Consider the following 17,062-nt stretch of genomic DNA (forward strand, 5'->3'; position numbering starts at 1 on the left):
ACAAAATTAGGGCTAGAATAATTACATGTCGGCTAAAGAAAAATAAACAATAAAATTACCCCCAAATAAATTTTCTCAGAGCCTATGCCCTTGAACCTTTAACAATTGTTAGCAATGTGAGGAATTATGGAGTGTACATTACTTTCTTGATCAGTCACCAAAAACTAACATTTTTCTAATTCATTGATCCAATTGATCAATTCCTCCAGGTTAATATTTCTCAAAAATGTGGGAACCTCAAATTTAGGTCTTTTTCCAAACCTAGAAATGGCCCTAATAAGATTTTCTTCTTCTGGGTCCAAAACTTCTTCTTCTCCCTAATCAATTTTTCCTTCTCCTTCTCTTTGTCACTCTCATTTCTTATAGTGAGATTCATCATTATGTGCATTTATTCTTGTAATGCTTGTATTTTCCTCTAGAGGGCTTGAACCTCAAGTGTAACACATCTAGCACCAAGCTCACATCATGGAAGAATTTTTGTACTTCTGCTAAAACCCCTAGTAAAAACTATCTCACAATCGGCGATCTTCCCACATGCTCAGCCCAAACCATGATCTTGCTGCAAATTGCCTCCCAGACAATGATCTTTTTACACACTTAAGAACTCTTGCTCTGATACCACTTGATAAAGGTGCTCCCCTTAATACCAAAAAAAATCAGCAAAAATAGAGAAAAAAACAAATTGAAAGAACAAAATATAGGATTCTTATTATTGCCAAAAATGTGAAATTGCATAATTACAATATGAAAAACCCACATTGGCACCTTCCTTAAAATAGCCTTCAAGATAGAGCTACAACTATCACTCAAAACTATGCTAGACAACCTATGGGTCTTCCTTATATAGGCACTTTTAACCACCCAAGAAGGTTCTAGACACTAAGCCATAACCCTTGAGGCCGACCAACCTCATGTTATATCATTTTAATTACACTTTATCACATAAGATCGACTCAAGACAATTTACAAATTACATTTTTAGATGGGCCCACTTCTAGAGACCATAACTAGCAAACCATAGACCTGATGGGCTATTATAACCCCATTCCAAAATCTTTGACTAGTGATCTAAAATGGTTGATTGTGCAAAGTGTTAATTAGTTGAGGTTTCACCTCATTGTAGAACCATTTAGCGCTTTGTCACTAGATAATCTACAATAATTGTACATATACATATGATATGACAATAAAAGTCATCCAGCAGGCTAATATGTCAAAGATGAACCTCCACATATGAGATTAAAACAATCTAAGAACATAATATCAACTTAGTAAAATTAGCAAGCTCCCTCAAATAGAAACTTTGCACAGGAATAGCCCTTATTGAAAACACTAAAGTAGAAAACTTGAAATAGAAATATTTGTGGGTGATGAAATATTTCCATTAAACCCAAGATGCTCCTACATCATAATTGTTGGTTCCTCCTCAATTATGTTTACATGTGATGTCCCATCCCATTGGTGTTGAGTTTTTATGTGTGTATTTTGATCCTGTTAAGTGATGTCACACATCCTTTGTTGCCTTTCTATTTGTCATTGTATCAATAAGGAGTGTCTTACTTCAGCCTCAATGTCCTCAAAGTGTGTTTCATTTTGGCATCTCCTATCCTTTTTTGCAAGGAGTGGCATCAATTTTTGGGTCTAAGGTTTGTTTGATAGTTACCTATAAGATACAACACTCAACTCATTTGATACAGGGCACTACTCATGCTTCTTAAGTAGATTTGGATAGGGGTATCACCCCTAGTTTACCTCTAACATATTCATGTGCATCCTTAGGTAAAGATTTTGTGAATATATCTGCTATCTTTTCTTTTGTATTCACCTATTCCATTCTCACTTCTTTGTATTGAACCAACTCTCTCAAGTAATGATACTTGATTTCAATGTGCTTTATTTTTGTGTGCATCATAGGGTTCTTTGATATATTTATAGAACTTGTATTATCACAATAATGCACCACAGGTTTAGTATTTTCTTCCTCCATGTCTTTGAGTAGCTATTTCATCCATACCACATTTATGCAATTTACTATAGTAGCCACATATTTAGCTTCAGCAATAGACTAAGATGTACAATTTTATTTCTTACTGGTCTAGGTGACCAATCTCTTTCTTAAGAAAAATGCTCCACTACTTGTACTCTTTATGTCATCAATATTTCTAGGCCAATCAACATCTATATATGCTTTTTACTCAAATTTATCATTTTTCTTATAGTATAGACCATAATCTTCTATTCCTTTTAGAGATCTCATAATTCTCTTAACAACCATTAATTTATTCTCCTTAGGATCTACAAAGAACCTTGCAATAATCCCAATAGCTAATGCAATGTTAGGTATACTATGTACTGCATATTGCAACTTGCCAATTATAGACCTGTATAATGTTTAATTCACTTCAACAAAATCATCAATCTTTGAAAGTTTATGTCATGTTACCATAGGAATGCTAACTAGTTTGAATCCTCCATACCAAAAAAATTCAATATTTCCTTTACATATTTAGACTAAGTGATGTAAATATCATATTTCATCTAATATACCTGCAAACCAACAAAGAATTTGATCTCTCCAAGCATAGACATCTCAAATTATTTCTTCATTTAATTTGCAAATGTCTTGCATAATGCACGTTGACCTCCAAATATGATATCATCAACAAAAAATTCAACTAGTAAAATACCTTTACCTCCTTTTGTCTTCAAGTACATATTGTTTTTATCATCAGTCTTCTCAAAACCAATCTTCACAAGATAATTGTGAAGTCTTTCATAACATGCTCTTGGGGAATACTTTAAATCATATAAATGTTTGTGTATTCTACATACCATGTTCTTGTTGTTTAGATCAAAAATTCCTTTAGGTTGTTCTATGTAAACCTCATCTTCTAGTATACCATTCAAAATCATGCCTCTACATCCATCTGATAATATTTGAAACCTTTGTATGTAGAGTAAACAAGCAAAGTTCTTACTCCTAATCTTGCAACTGGGGAAAAAATTTCTTCATAGTCAATTCCTTCTTCTTGTGCATACCCCTTGAAAACTAATCTTTCCTTATTCCTTGTGACTTCACCATTCTCATCTAACTTGTTTCTGTACATCCACTTAGTTCCAATCACATTCTTGTTCTTTGGTCTACGTACTACAGTCCATGTTTTGTTCTTCTCAATCTGATCAATTTCTTCTTTCATGGATTTACTCTAGTTTTCAATCTCTACTACATCTTTCACTAACTTAGGCTCATGTATTATCAAAAAACATGTATTACTTCTCTACCTATTCCTTTTCATTAGTCTAGCTTCTTTATCTCCAATAATTTTTTCAATAGGGCAATGTCGTATGACATATTTTGACAATCTTGTTTATGTTGTTCTTTCTTCAATGGGTCTGTAAACTTCAGAATCACTATGTACTTCTCTATTAGGTAAATTATCATTCCTTTCATGTACACTAATCTCAGAATCAAAATGTCCCTTAGCTTCTATCAGCAACTCAGTTCTTGAATGCAACTCGACATCCATTGTATGTGACTCGGTAGTCACTGATACTTGTTTTTGTTGATTTACAACTTGGTTCACAACACCTTAATCAGCAAACATATCTTCATAGAAGTATACAAAAGATTTTTAATCTTCATGTTCCTTCATAGGTTCATCTTCATGTACCTTTGTATATTCATCAAAGTTCACATTTGCACTTTCTACAACTTTGTTAGTGTTAGTATTTAAACACTTATAAGCCTTGTTTCTTGTGGAATAGCCTAGAAATATACCTTCTTTACTTTTAGCATCAAATTTACCATTCATATTATTCTTAAGAATGTAGCACTTTCCTCCAAATACCTTAAAATATTTTACATTGGGTAAGTGTCCATACCATAGTTCAAAAGGTGTTGACTGTATAGCTTTCTTGACTTGTACTTGATTCAAGGTATAGATACTTGTGCTTATAGCTTCTCTCTAGTGTTCCAAAGTAGCATTCTTCTCCATCATCAATATTCTAGCACAATCCATTATAGATTTGTTCCTCCTTTCAACAATCACATTTTGTAGAGGGGTCCTACGTGTAGAAGTATATCTTTCGATTCCTCTATCATTATAAAATATCTCAAACTCATTTGATGTAAATTCTCCCCCTCTGTCAGATCTTAGATATTTCAAGCTTTTGCTAGTCTCATTTTCAACTCTTTCCAAGTACCACTTAAACATTTGAAAAGTATCAAATTTTCATTTCAGAAACATAATTGTCATCATCCTAGAATAATAATCAACAAATATGATAATTTACTTGTCACCTTTGTAGCTTAGCACATCAATATTTCCACACAAATCAGTATGAACTAATTCCAAAATTTATTTGAAGGAGTGAGTCTTACTTTTAAAACTAGATTTTTCCATCTTGCCTAACTGACATTGTTTGCAAATCACATTATCAGGTTTCTTTAGTTTAGGAAAGCCTCTAACTCTTTTCATATTACTGATACTAAGTTATCAAAGTTAACATGACATGACCTCTTGTGTCATAGCCACACATTCTCAAATTCCATAACAAGACAAGTAGCATCATTCATGTCTAGATAAAATAGATTACCTCTAGTCTAATCTCCATTTCCTATCAGTTTTCTATCAGTGTTATAGATCTTTTCTTTCTTGTTCTCAGAATTCAACTTTGCAACATGAACTATTCAGTTGTGACACACTCAACAAGTTATAGTTAAGAAGTCCTTCTACATAGTAAGCATTGTCACACATGATCTTTTCTGTCAGTTTGATTGATCCTTTTCCTTTGATCAAACAAGGTGCATAATTACCAAATCTTATACTATTTCCATTGTAATATTCAAGGGCAATGAATTTACTCTTATCTTCGGTCATGTAATGTGAACATCCATTGTCAATGATCCATCTGTCACTCTTGTTCACATAAGATACTAGTGTAGTTTCCTCATCCTCATCAAAATCATCCTTCATAGCAGCATACACAACTTCATCATCATGGTCATCAGAATCATCTTTTGTTTCCTCTTCAGCAATGTAGTAAGACTTCTTTCCTTTGTCTTTGTAATCTTTGTTGTTCTCATCTCTTTTACCTCTATGTTTGTCTCCACTTATATTGTTCTTCTTCTCTGGACATCTAGCAGCAATATGACCAACCTCATTACAATTAGAGCACATGATAGTTGGCTCACTATTGTATTTCCCTTTGCCTCTATGAAATCTCCTTGCTAGCAATGCTTCAAGATCTTCTACATAATCTTCATCTGTATCACTGTCACTAGAAGCATATTTGACCTTTTTCTTTTTCTCTTTAGGTTCTTTTAGTGACAATTTAGCTTTGAAAGCACATTCAACATTTTTTAGTTTTGAAATTATCAAAATTTGAGAGTTCAAAGGCAGTGAGTCTGCCCATAAGTTCTTTACGAGTTAGATTAATACTAGGAACACACCTTATTTCTTGTATGGTAGAGACTCTAATAGCATAGATAGGCAGTAGTGTTCTCAGTAGTTTTCTGATTACAATATAATCTTCAATAACACCATTAGCTCCTCGAATTGAATTCACAAAATCTTTGATTCTTGTGCAATATTGGACAATGGTATCGCCTCTTACATTCTCATGTCATCAAACTTTCCTCTTAGACTTTCAACTTTTGCTCGTAAAACATTCTTATCTCATCCATAAATCGTTTGTATAGCATCCCACGTATTCTTTTTAGTATCACATCCTTTGATGTCATCACACTCTGAGTAGCTTAGGGCAGAGTCAACCTCTAACATTATCTAATTGTGTTCTTTCTTCTTTTTCAGATCATTAGCAGTAAGGGCTTCAGCACGATCAATATGCTCAATAGTGATAGTAGATTATGCATAGTCTCTAAGACCTCCTAGATGTAGCTTCATCAAATTTCTGCCATGCAGGAAAGTTTTCCTTGTTCAGTTTGGGCACCTCCTTTCTATACATCTTGAAATTTAGCTTTTAGTACCTTCAAACTATTTCCTCACAAACACCAAATCTCTTATACTAATTGCTGAAATTCTTTAGAATAACTAAGAGGGGGGTGAATTAGTTATCCAAAGTCTAGATGTACAAATAAAAATTTTCAGTGCTTAACAAATTCATATCCATAAAACCATAACATGCATGCATTTATTAGATCATACAATACCTTAACTTAGTAGGTTATTGTCCAAGGTCAAAAAACCTCGTAAAAATGTAAACATGAAATACCACAAACACATTCACACAATTTGACACAAGGATTTTACATGGAAACCCAATTTGGGAAAAACCACCAGTAACATGCTACCCAGTATCACTCTTCTGAAGTGATGCCATGTGTAAGGTTAGAGTACACACTATTAAATGTGACCTGGTTAAAGGATTTTAATCATCCTATTAGGAGTGAGCCTTGTTAGAGGATCTTAGAACATTCCATTATAATGTCACCCAGTTAAAGGATTTATAAATGACTGTTAGGTCAACCGTAATCCAAAGGATTTATCCATACGGGTATAGTTGTTAGAAAGCAACAACAAGACTTAATCTAATAAAAACTTACAACTTATTTGTAAATTACAGATCTCTAGTCAATCATTGACGCAGGAGCATCTAGAGGTATAAGGGCAATCCTATGTCATGCAAAAAAAAATATACCTAGACTTAGTTTCTATTTCATGTGTTTTCATTTCTAGATACCCATTTGGGTCAAATAAAGGTTCCAACTCTCATAGTTTCACTATTAGTGTTCTGAGTTAGAGTTTTTAAGCACCTTGGGATATGTGTAAATGCCAAAAAAATAGGACTATGTAATTGAGCCATAATTATGGTGAGTTAGAAGGTGCAATTTGGAGGGATGATGGTAATTGTAATTTAGAACATTCCAGAAAAAGAATCAGGTCAAAAGGCCCCACGGTTAGAAAGTATTGCAGTTTTTCAATTTTTGGAGACCTCCTAAGAATGCTTCAAAGTCAGGTTCGAGGCGCAAAATGACCTCGTACGAGCCTTAAAAATGGGGGATGATCAAAGCTCATTCATATGGATATAGAGCACTTCGAGAGCTTTTCAAAAATATAAACAGTTCGTCAATCGGAGCTATGGTTCAAAAGTTATGCCTCCTGAAAGTTTGGCTACCTTTTTTGGATTCTTCTAATTTTGCACGGGCTTCTAATGTGACTTCTAGAGCCTTCTATTTTGGTGGTGGATGCCAAATTGCACTTTCTAGAATGTATTCCTAATCCTTAACCTTTGGGGGTCTATTTAAGGACATTTTTGGCATTGTAAGAGGCAGTTCAGAGTGGAGTTTGAGAGAAGGTATTGGGAGAAGAAATTATCTCAAGATTTATACTATTGTAAGCCCATAGGACATGTTTTGGAGTCTATTTTCTCCGCACTAAGTGTATTGGCATATTTTTATAATTAATAAAGTTTTCCCTTTCTTGTTGTGTCCATTATATTCATAATTAATAAAGCCTTCTTTCATTTTTTTCCAATTGCAATCTCTTATGTTTGGCCACTAGATGAAGCAACACCCTAGACTTCTTTTCTTCCTTAGGTTCTTGCACATGACAACCTTTACTTCTGGCCAGCTATCTCTATAAATAGAGAATTTAGATCTTTTGCCGAACCACAATTGTTTATTTTAGGTTTAGGTAAGATTCAATAAATCTACCCACTTTTCCATTTAAGTTCCTCTAGAAACTTTCTTTACAATCTTCCATGAATTTTCCTCAAAATGGTTTACCTTGAATTATGTGCCACCAACTCATCATTGCCATCTTCCATATGCTTCACATAATTCAAGAAATCAAATTAGTTAGCTCAGATTCATCAAATCTTTGATTTAAAATTGTTTGTTGTCACTCGACACTTACTATATTCTATCACTCGACCAACAATAGTTCACTCAACATATACTAACTTTCACTTGTCTTCCACTGCTTGTCTTCTTTGCTCAACATTTACTGATTTTCACTAGGCTTCTATTGTTTTCTGCTTAGCTTGCACTATTTGTTCAACAAGGCTTGGCAGACACTTTTCTTCACTTGATCTTCTTCCAGTCTTTGCTTGAGTAATCTTTCATTATAGACTTTAAGTAGATAAACAATACACTATAGTATTAATGTCCTACTTGGTCTTAGTGTTCCTTTTATGCACCAAATAACTCAACCTTTCTCTCGGTGCTCTTGTTATTTTCTCTTTTCAAATCCTCTTCATCATTCCACCAAATGATAACATTCAAAACAAAAAGAATTTGTCTCACTAGCAATTAGCAAGTTTGACATCATTGACAAAATAATGGTTGTTCTATGATAAGTTCTACACTTCAAATAATCTATTTTCAATAGTGCATAACATGTCTATAAACCCATTCACATGAAAATATATAATTTTGTCTAGAGACCACAATTTTGAGTTAAAAGAAAATTTTAGAGCATGTAAAATATGTAAATACATGTGTTTTAAAATGTGCAAAGACTCTCCAAGAGTGAGACTTGCATTCAAGTGTTTTTAAAACATGCAATGACCCCTAGAGAGTGTGATTTTGAACTAAAGACATTTTTAAAACACTTACAAATGTAAATCCATGCATTTTAATATATGCAATCACCCTCCTAGAGTGACAAATGCATATTTATCTTTTTTTAAATATGTAACGAGGCTTAGAGAGTGTCGTTTTGCACTACTTGCATTGTTTTGCAATTTTAGAATGTGCAAATACACTCCAAGAGTGTGATTTGCACTTCCAACCAATGGATTTCATATGTAAAGTATCTTGGAGAATTTTATTTTGCAATCAAAACTCATGTAATCGCCCTCCAAGGCCCCATTTTTTGCACTCCAAAGCCAAAAACATCCAAACACATGGCATGTATTACATTTTTAAAAAATATGTAATGAGGTCTTGAGAGTGTGATGCATCCATATACCCCCCATTTGGCACTTCAACACATGCATATACATTTGGAGATCACAATTTTCCATCTTGAAGTCAAAATGACTCAAATACATGTATTTTTAGGGCACTTTTTTGCTAAAAAAGCCTCGAAAATTAGGTTTCTTATTCACTTTTTAAATTTTGGATCCATGTTTTATCATTTGGGGAAGTCATTTTTGCATTCACAATGTGTGTGTGTGTGTGTGTGTGTGTGTGTGTGTGTGTGTGTGTGTGTGTGTGTGTGTGTGTGTGTGTGTATTTTGACCACGTTTTTTGCTAAAACGACCTAGATTTTTACATGAAAATAGCACCTTTTTTTGTTAAAAACACAAAAAATAGCATTTCCAGGCCATACATTTGGATCAATAGGGGTCATTTTTAAGTTTTAATGCATGTTATTGAATTTGTAGATCACATTTTTACATTCCCATGAAAAAAATTGACTCATGCAATGGCTCTCTAAGACCACATTTTGTAATAAAAAATGGGTTTTTTTTTAGCATCTAGCTAAAAAGGACCCATGCATTGGTGATTAATGACCACATTTAGGCATATCCATCAAAAATGACTCAATGAATGTTTATTTCAAATTCATCATTGCAAGGTTGATGAGATCAAAGTTTATTTTGAGAATTTTCTGGTTGGAGCTTCTTTCTCCATTTTTGGTTCATTAATCTTCAAGAAAGCAGACATTTTCCATCTTTCTCATTAATTTGTACTTATCTTGCTATTCTATTGCATGTTTTAGCTTGATGTTGCACACTTTTCTATAGAGATGCCATGAATAGTGCATTTCCCCTTTAAATATGATGAAAATTCTCATTTTCATACTTTCGGATTTTTCCCAAATTTGAAATTCGAAATTGCACTTGAAAACAACCTATTTCTTGACATGTTTGAGTCTAAAACCAAAGGAATGTGTTTGTTTTGTGTTTTCTTTAGTTGTGTGTTTGTTTTCTTTCTCGCTTTTCTCCTTTTGGAAGAAATTGCAAGCTCTTTCCCAAGAACTTGAGCATGTTTCACTTCACTGCACTTTCCACTATTGTGTGCAAGTGCATCATTTCATTCCATATCCATCATTACATGCCAAGGCACATTACATCCATTCCTTTCATATGCAATTATATTCTAAGAGAAATTACATGTATTTCTACTCTTCATATCATAGCATATTGCATCTCATTTTCTACATGTGATTCCATGTAATCTAACCCTCCATCCGCATTTACATGCAATCTCATCCTTCGTTCCCATTTACGCACATTTCCATTTTCTGAACCTAAATACATGTTTGTTTTACATGTAATGGCATATAGAGAACCTGATTTTGACTAAAGGTTACACTTTCAAAGTCAAAATTTATCATTTGTACGCATTCTCATGCACCTAGCCTTCATTCCTTAAGGCATCTTTATTAGAACCCATCCTTTTCACATACGCATTTACATATCATCCCTATTCCTAAGTCTCATTTTAGCCCTCTGCATGTACTTTCCATATCACATCCAATTCATTACATATGTTCCTTGAGTATCTAATCGATACTTTGAATATATTGTTCCTCAAAGATCCATTTTGCCAATATTCTCATGGAGTCAAAATTCATATCTTCTAATGATGGATTCAGTCCCATTGAAGTTTTCATGTTGCAACAAGTCAAGATATGTCAAAATTTGTCTAAAGAATGAAGACATCCAATAAAGTTGTGCTTCAAATCAAAGCAGCAGTAATTCATTTGGTCTCCATTTTCCCAATGGTTGTTTGAGAACCTGAGTTCGTGTGTGAATGTGCCAAGCACTTTGCTTCAAAAAAAATGTTGTAGATGTTGGTGAGAGAGTTGTTCCGGGTTTACATCTTGAAATCATACAAATGGTGTTCAAAGTGTCGAAGACTCCAAAATGTGCTAGTCTACGAAGGAGAATTCATGACAACTTGAACAAGAAAAAGCTTGATCACATCAAATTTTCAAATGACAATGGACAATTCATTAAAGAAAGTCAAAGGCTATCAAAAGACGCAATGCCATGATTATCAAGGTGAATGCAATGGCACAAAATACAAGAACTCCTAATCACAAAATATAGGAACTCCCATTCGTGAAGAGGATTATCAATTCTCTTATGTCTTTCTTCTTTTTCGTCATGTTTGTAATTGAAGAGGATGTATTACATGAAAATGTATAGTTATATGTAATATGATTTACATGTGTAATGACATGTAATCCAATAATTTCTCTTGTTAGATTGACCAAGTCAAAGTTAGTTTATTTACTCCCACTTTTTCCTCCTTTTTCTCAGTGCCCCCTCATTTTAAAAAACATCTTTCGTTGTATACAAAAAAGCTTTGTCAAACTTGTGCAAGCATAAATTTGATTGTGTAATATGAATTTGGGAGAAAAGTGAATAAAAGAAGCAATTGATTCGAAGCTTTGAATGTAAGCAATTGTGATAGCGCAAATTAGAAGCTTTGACTTACTCATGTTATTATTATGTGTTCAATAATAGAGCATAGTGATTTAAGAAGCAATTGAAGCCGAAGCTATAACTGAGAGTGGTTATGGTAATACATAACTAGGAGCTTTGATTGTAACTTGTATTACCATCTCAAATTCACAAAAAATAGTTAGAATTCCCTTCATTTGGAAGTCTTTATGCCCCCAATGGCAGAGGTTATTCTTATAGAATAGGTTAAAATAGGACTTACAGCCAAATTGATATGCTTTTAGCTAGTCTTTGATATAGTTTTGGTTTATCGATATCAATGTTTACAACTTTCAATAAAAGTGTAGTTTGAGATTTCATCTTGCCCATTACTCGATCTACAGGTAAGTGGATTATTTCCTGAAAGCTAAGAGGAAAGAATATTAGTAGCACCCTTTACAAAATCTTTGAACTTCTTGCTTACCTTTAGTTGATCCAAGGAACAATGAGAAGTGGGGGTCTTCCCTTTTAGGTGACAGACTTTGTCTCACACACTATGGCTGCTCATCCTATTTTGTGACTGGATTTTACCCTAAACGGTTGGTTGCAAAATATTCACTCAACACATCTTTCCACTTGTCTACTTAGACCACAAGTTTGTACTAGGCAACAATGCTAGAAATGTTATCTACCAAATGTGGCAACAATCACATGCTAGGTATGGAATGATTGTGTGTTAGTTATGGAAGTAATTACATGCCAAGTATGGAAGTTATACACAACCATTATATACCAATGCAAGCATAATACTAAACTAATAACTAGAACATACGAATTACATAGAGATGCAAAATATGACTTTATTGATTGTATCAATGGATTAAATTATCAATATTGCGAATGTTCCCAATATTATCTTATCATCCCAATTCCCAACAATCCCTACATTTAACACTTTAATTGGTTACATGAACCAAGTATTGACTCTTTGGTACATGTGTTTTCATAATGATTCTACTACATACCTTAATTACTTTATTCTTACTTCATTACTAGCCTACATTGGTTAAATCTTTCTCTTCTCTAGAGATACAAAGTTTCAATTTTGAAACTGTTAAGTGTCATTTTGTCCTAGAAAACATCGTAGATGAAAGATTTCATACTATGCCTTCAATTCTTTTAGAAGAAGACTATAAGAATGATTATTTCCAAGATTTTAATGAGTTTATGCTAGAACAATTCTACTTTGAACACACAATAATGTTGTTTCAAGGTTCATCTAATGAAGGTTGTGTTAGGAGTAAAGAAAAATCGTTCTTTGTTAAAGATTTTTCAAATTCTACAAATTGTAAAGAATTTACGAAGTAAATACATTACATAATGATTGTGCTAACAATGTATTGTAGCTTCAAGAATTGTTAACCAATTTGGGTGTCCCCTCTTTTTTTTTCATTAAGGAATTCATTAGTCAATTTTTTACTCCATTAAACAAGGAGACATCTATGCAAAAGATTCAAGTATCAATTCATCCAATGACTTGGTTCTTGATAAGGAGTTTTCAGATTTGGTTATATTAAAGAAAGGTGAAGTATTTACAATTATTGTTGATCATATGCTTGATAAAGTTTTATTTCTTTCAACCTTGATATGAATTCTGAAAATCCTTTTAAAAAGTGATTATTTTGATAGCAAGAATTACAAAAATGATGCAACCACTTCTTTAAAAATCTTTAAGCATATCTATTTGTAATTGAAATGGAAAATCGCTTGAGATAGTGTTATGTAGCAAATTAGAGAAGATTGAAAATTTTATGGTGAGAAATTGCTTGGATATAAATATTTATTCAAAAAGTTTTTGCATTTTATTGGATGGTTTTCAAATGGTATTTTTTCATAATCATGCTCCGCAAAGGCCCATATTTCTTCCATCGAAAGAACAGTTTAATGTGAGTAGTTATTGGCCTTATGTCTTGCGGTAGGAATTTTCCACCTAGATATATTTGTAAGTTTTGGATTTCAAATTTTTGTGGTGTGTAGATTAGCACGGGTTTTGGTTTGTTGAGTTTTGCACTTTTCCATTCCACCCCTTTCCAAACAACTACCCGTGCTCATGCTTTTCTTGACTTTGTAAACCAAAGGAGCTACACATTGGTCCTCTAGCAAAGCAATGCTAGATTATGTGTCCTTTCAATCCACTCTCTAAACAAAGCCAATTGTTGGTCATACATGAACAACTCCCCTTTCCAAAAAAATAATTGAGCACCTCCATTCACTCCTAATTGACAATGTTGATAAGAAACAAAATTCCTAGCTGAATTTCCTATATTTCTTTCCTTTCATTTATATTTTGATTATTAAGTATTTTTTTGTTTACTTATCCCATTTTATCACATATTTGATATGTGAAATGTAATTTATTATAGATTTGGAGTTCTATTTTGATTTTATTTTTATTTTTGATATTTGAAGTCTTGTAATTTTGATCTGGTTCTTTTCTCCCTCCCCTCTCCTACTCTCCTTGCTTCTTATTAAGTTTTGAGTCTACAATAACTCATCTTTCTTCTCATGTTATCTTACATACTAATGATGGATCGAAACAACGATAATTTAAAAAAATTACAAATTCGAATCCAAAAATTACAATAGTAATCACATATTAGGCATACACAATTTTCAAATAAAATAAAAATAGTTGGTGGAGATTGAAGTAATATCCACTAAAATATAAGATATATATGTTGGATGCTTTGAGTTGTAGGACACCTACTTAATCAAGGAATTCAAATCTAATCACCAAGAGAATGAAACAACAATAATCTAAGAAACCAACAAATATGTGCTAAATTGTAGAATAATTTAAATACTTAAAATTTTAATGTTTTTAAATTATAACTTCCATTCATTCATATTTTTTAAATTTTTTTATAAATAAATAATTTTGATTGAAGCTATGAACTAATGAGATCGCAAAGAAGGCCTAATCCCCAAAACAAGTGTTTAAGCCATCCTCAATATATCTGCTAGATCCTAGCTGAGAGAACCAACCGATTTGTTCCCTAACAATTGAACAAAGGGGGAAGTCAATGAGCCCAAACAGCTGACAACAACATCCACCACAACTAAGCCCACGCTTCCGAGCAATGCCTTGTGATGCATGTAGTGGACCAGATAACCAAGTAGAAGTGTATTGAGCCCATGAACCGGTGTTGTTAGCGGAAGGCTCCCTTTCCAATAACCCTCCAAATCCACGTGAGGTGGAAACCGTGTGCAGGGACAAGTAGGAAGACTGCCAATAACAGCCAACAACAAAACACATACAAACCACGGACATGCCCTTATCCAAACTGCACCGACAGAGAATCAAACATGGAACTGCCCAGATATTGGGCTTGTGTGAACTGTCATGTGGGCTCATATCCAACTTCCATTCATTCATTGTTGTTTTTCTTGAGTTTATTCATATTGCATTACATAATATAATCATACATTGGGCTCAAACCCGCATCTAATTCTTTTTTTTTTTTGAAACATAGATTTTAATATAAAAATCAACTTTACATATTTACTAAAAGCTCAATGATATCCTAACCATTCTTCGCACAGGAGTTTTATGCGAAACATATAAATAAAAGCTCATTAATAGATAACCATTTTGTTGATCCATGTTTACAACTGAAAATACAACATTATTAATAACATCATAAAAATATTTGTGCAAGTATCGTGTAATTTTTGGATAAATTACATAAGAGTTTGTCTTCTTGTCAATATTAAAAGCCACTCCAAGTACTTTTATGACTTAAACGTTTAAAACTGACAAAAATATATGTTGACATAATAAAATTAAATATGCAAATAGAATATATTTGTTAGCTTTGTTTAAATTACATTACTGCTCTCATCAATATCAAAGCCGTCCTAAGGGGTAGTATAGCCTGAAATTCACCTATGGATAAAAATAAGTAAACAATCTTAACTATACTTACAATTCTTCAACTACCCAAAAGAAAAGGTAAGATGATCCTTAAAAGGCATTGCAAGTCATTAAGATATTTACGAACAAGCCAAGATCAAATATCGAAGTACTTTTCACCCTCACATTTTGATTAGGGATCTCAGCATCGAAAAACACAAAGATGGCTACTGAAATCAGAAATAAGATCAATTAAACCTCCATAGCCTCCAACTGCCGTAACCTGCATTCATACAAAATATAGTTTCCCTTAAATAATCAAAATATTACCTAATACTTCATAAACTTTAGCATTGCTCAACAATTTGATTTTAGCACAAAATTCCTAGAAAGAACATCTTGCATTATCGAATTGCAAGAAGGTTATGAACCATGAAAGCAGCTAAATTGAAATGTAGAATTAAATTTGACTATTTTATGCAAAAAAATGAGTAAAACTAGAATGTAAATACACTTGCATCACGAAGCTCCAAGTTAAATTGAATGAGAACAATTCACTACTAGAGATGGAATGTTTTTATTTTCGTAATACAACTCAAAAGTTATAATGTATTAAATGAAGTAAGAAACTTGCATATTGTAGAGAGAAGAGCATCTTCAGCTACATGGGGGTGGATGCAACTTGACCAGTTGAAATAATCAAATTATTTCTGGACAAATCTCTTTTTTTCTTTCCATCTATGTAAGTAGAACAATGCCCTGTATCTCACCAATTTAGTTTGTACAGAAATTAATCTTTACAAGCTTGTAGGTTTAGGCTAGAATAGCTAACAGATGTTGATATCACACAGAGACTTAAATACCAGACCGGTCACCAAAATAATTTGATTTTTTCCATTGTGTTAGACATACCCCTGTAAAGAAAAATGATTAGTCATTTTGTCAAAGAAAACAGTTGTATTAGCATTTCTCCATAGTCTACAATGGGCAAAACAGAGCTTGGTTTAAACTTTAAACACTGCGAATTTCATGCCCAAAGTCAAAAGATTTAAAGTTGCATTGACTCCTTGGTAGGATTGGTGGAAGCAGATATATAAGATATCAGTCTCAAGATGACACCGTCCTTTAACAACTGCAACTGATTCAACTGCTTCAATTATACAATCCTCAAGAGTCGAGACTGTGATTTCCTTGAGAATAGCGACGTCACCAGAATTGATTTGTGATTCCATCTTGTGCTGATTGCATTATACTAATACAAAATCCAGGTATATGTGGCACAAATACACTCAATTCTGCATAGCATTCCAACCGGATTACTTGCATAGAGGAAAATAACTTTTCCATGTAAACAGAATCAAGAAAGAGGTTCTATATCTTCAAGTCAAAAGAAGAAAAGTCGGCATATTGGGCATGTAACTGTCTCATACTCATTAAACCCTTCAGAATCTCTAGCAAAGTCTGTAAGTACATTAACAACAGATGCAATAAGAAGATGCAGAGCAGCAAGCAATAGCCTGTGGCTATGGAAGAGTATGATAAGGTCACAGCCCCTGTATACAACTCCAGAATAAAATAACTCTAAGAATCCCACTGATAAATCCCAATCTACTCTTTCATCTAAAAGGCCTGGAACTCAACAGTTTCCCCCACTTCCACATTTAGAAATGTATTGAATTCAAATATAAGATAAGTTTATACCCCTGTCGATTATCTAACAAAGGTTGTGGCTCCAATTCTGCCCTTTCCAGTGTCCCTGCCATTGTTTCTGTACAAATGTTAACAATC

The 17,062-nt window shown here is 33.2% G+C and overlaps 1 protein-coding gene across 3 annotated transcripts in view; it reads right to left on the bottom strand.

The window, feature by feature from the left end:
- Window positions 1-14,983: 14,983 nt before the first annotated feature.
- Window positions 14,984-17,062, bottom strand: part of DWA1 (DWD (DDB1-binding WD40 protein) hypersensitive to ABA 1) — a 262,989-nt gene continuing 260,910 nt past the window's right edge. For all 3 annotated transcript variants that reach the window (XM_089820059.1, XM_089820040.1, XM_089820029.1), the window contains one exon: window positions 14,984-15,557. In XM_089820059.1, the coding sequence (XP_089676185.1) occupies window positions 15,477-15,557 (81 nt within the window). In that variant the 3' untranslated portion in view covers window positions 14,984-15,476. The remainder of the gene's footprint in view (window positions 15,558-17,062) is intronic.

This window comes from Cupressus sempervirens, chromosome 1 (assembly GCF_028749045.1).
Source record: "Cupressus sempervirens isolate cs-2001-9-10 chromosome 1, ASM2874904v1, whole genome shotgun sequence".
NCBI lineage: Eukaryota > Viridiplantae > Streptophyta > Pinopsida > Cupressales > Cupressaceae > Cupressus > Cupressus sempervirens.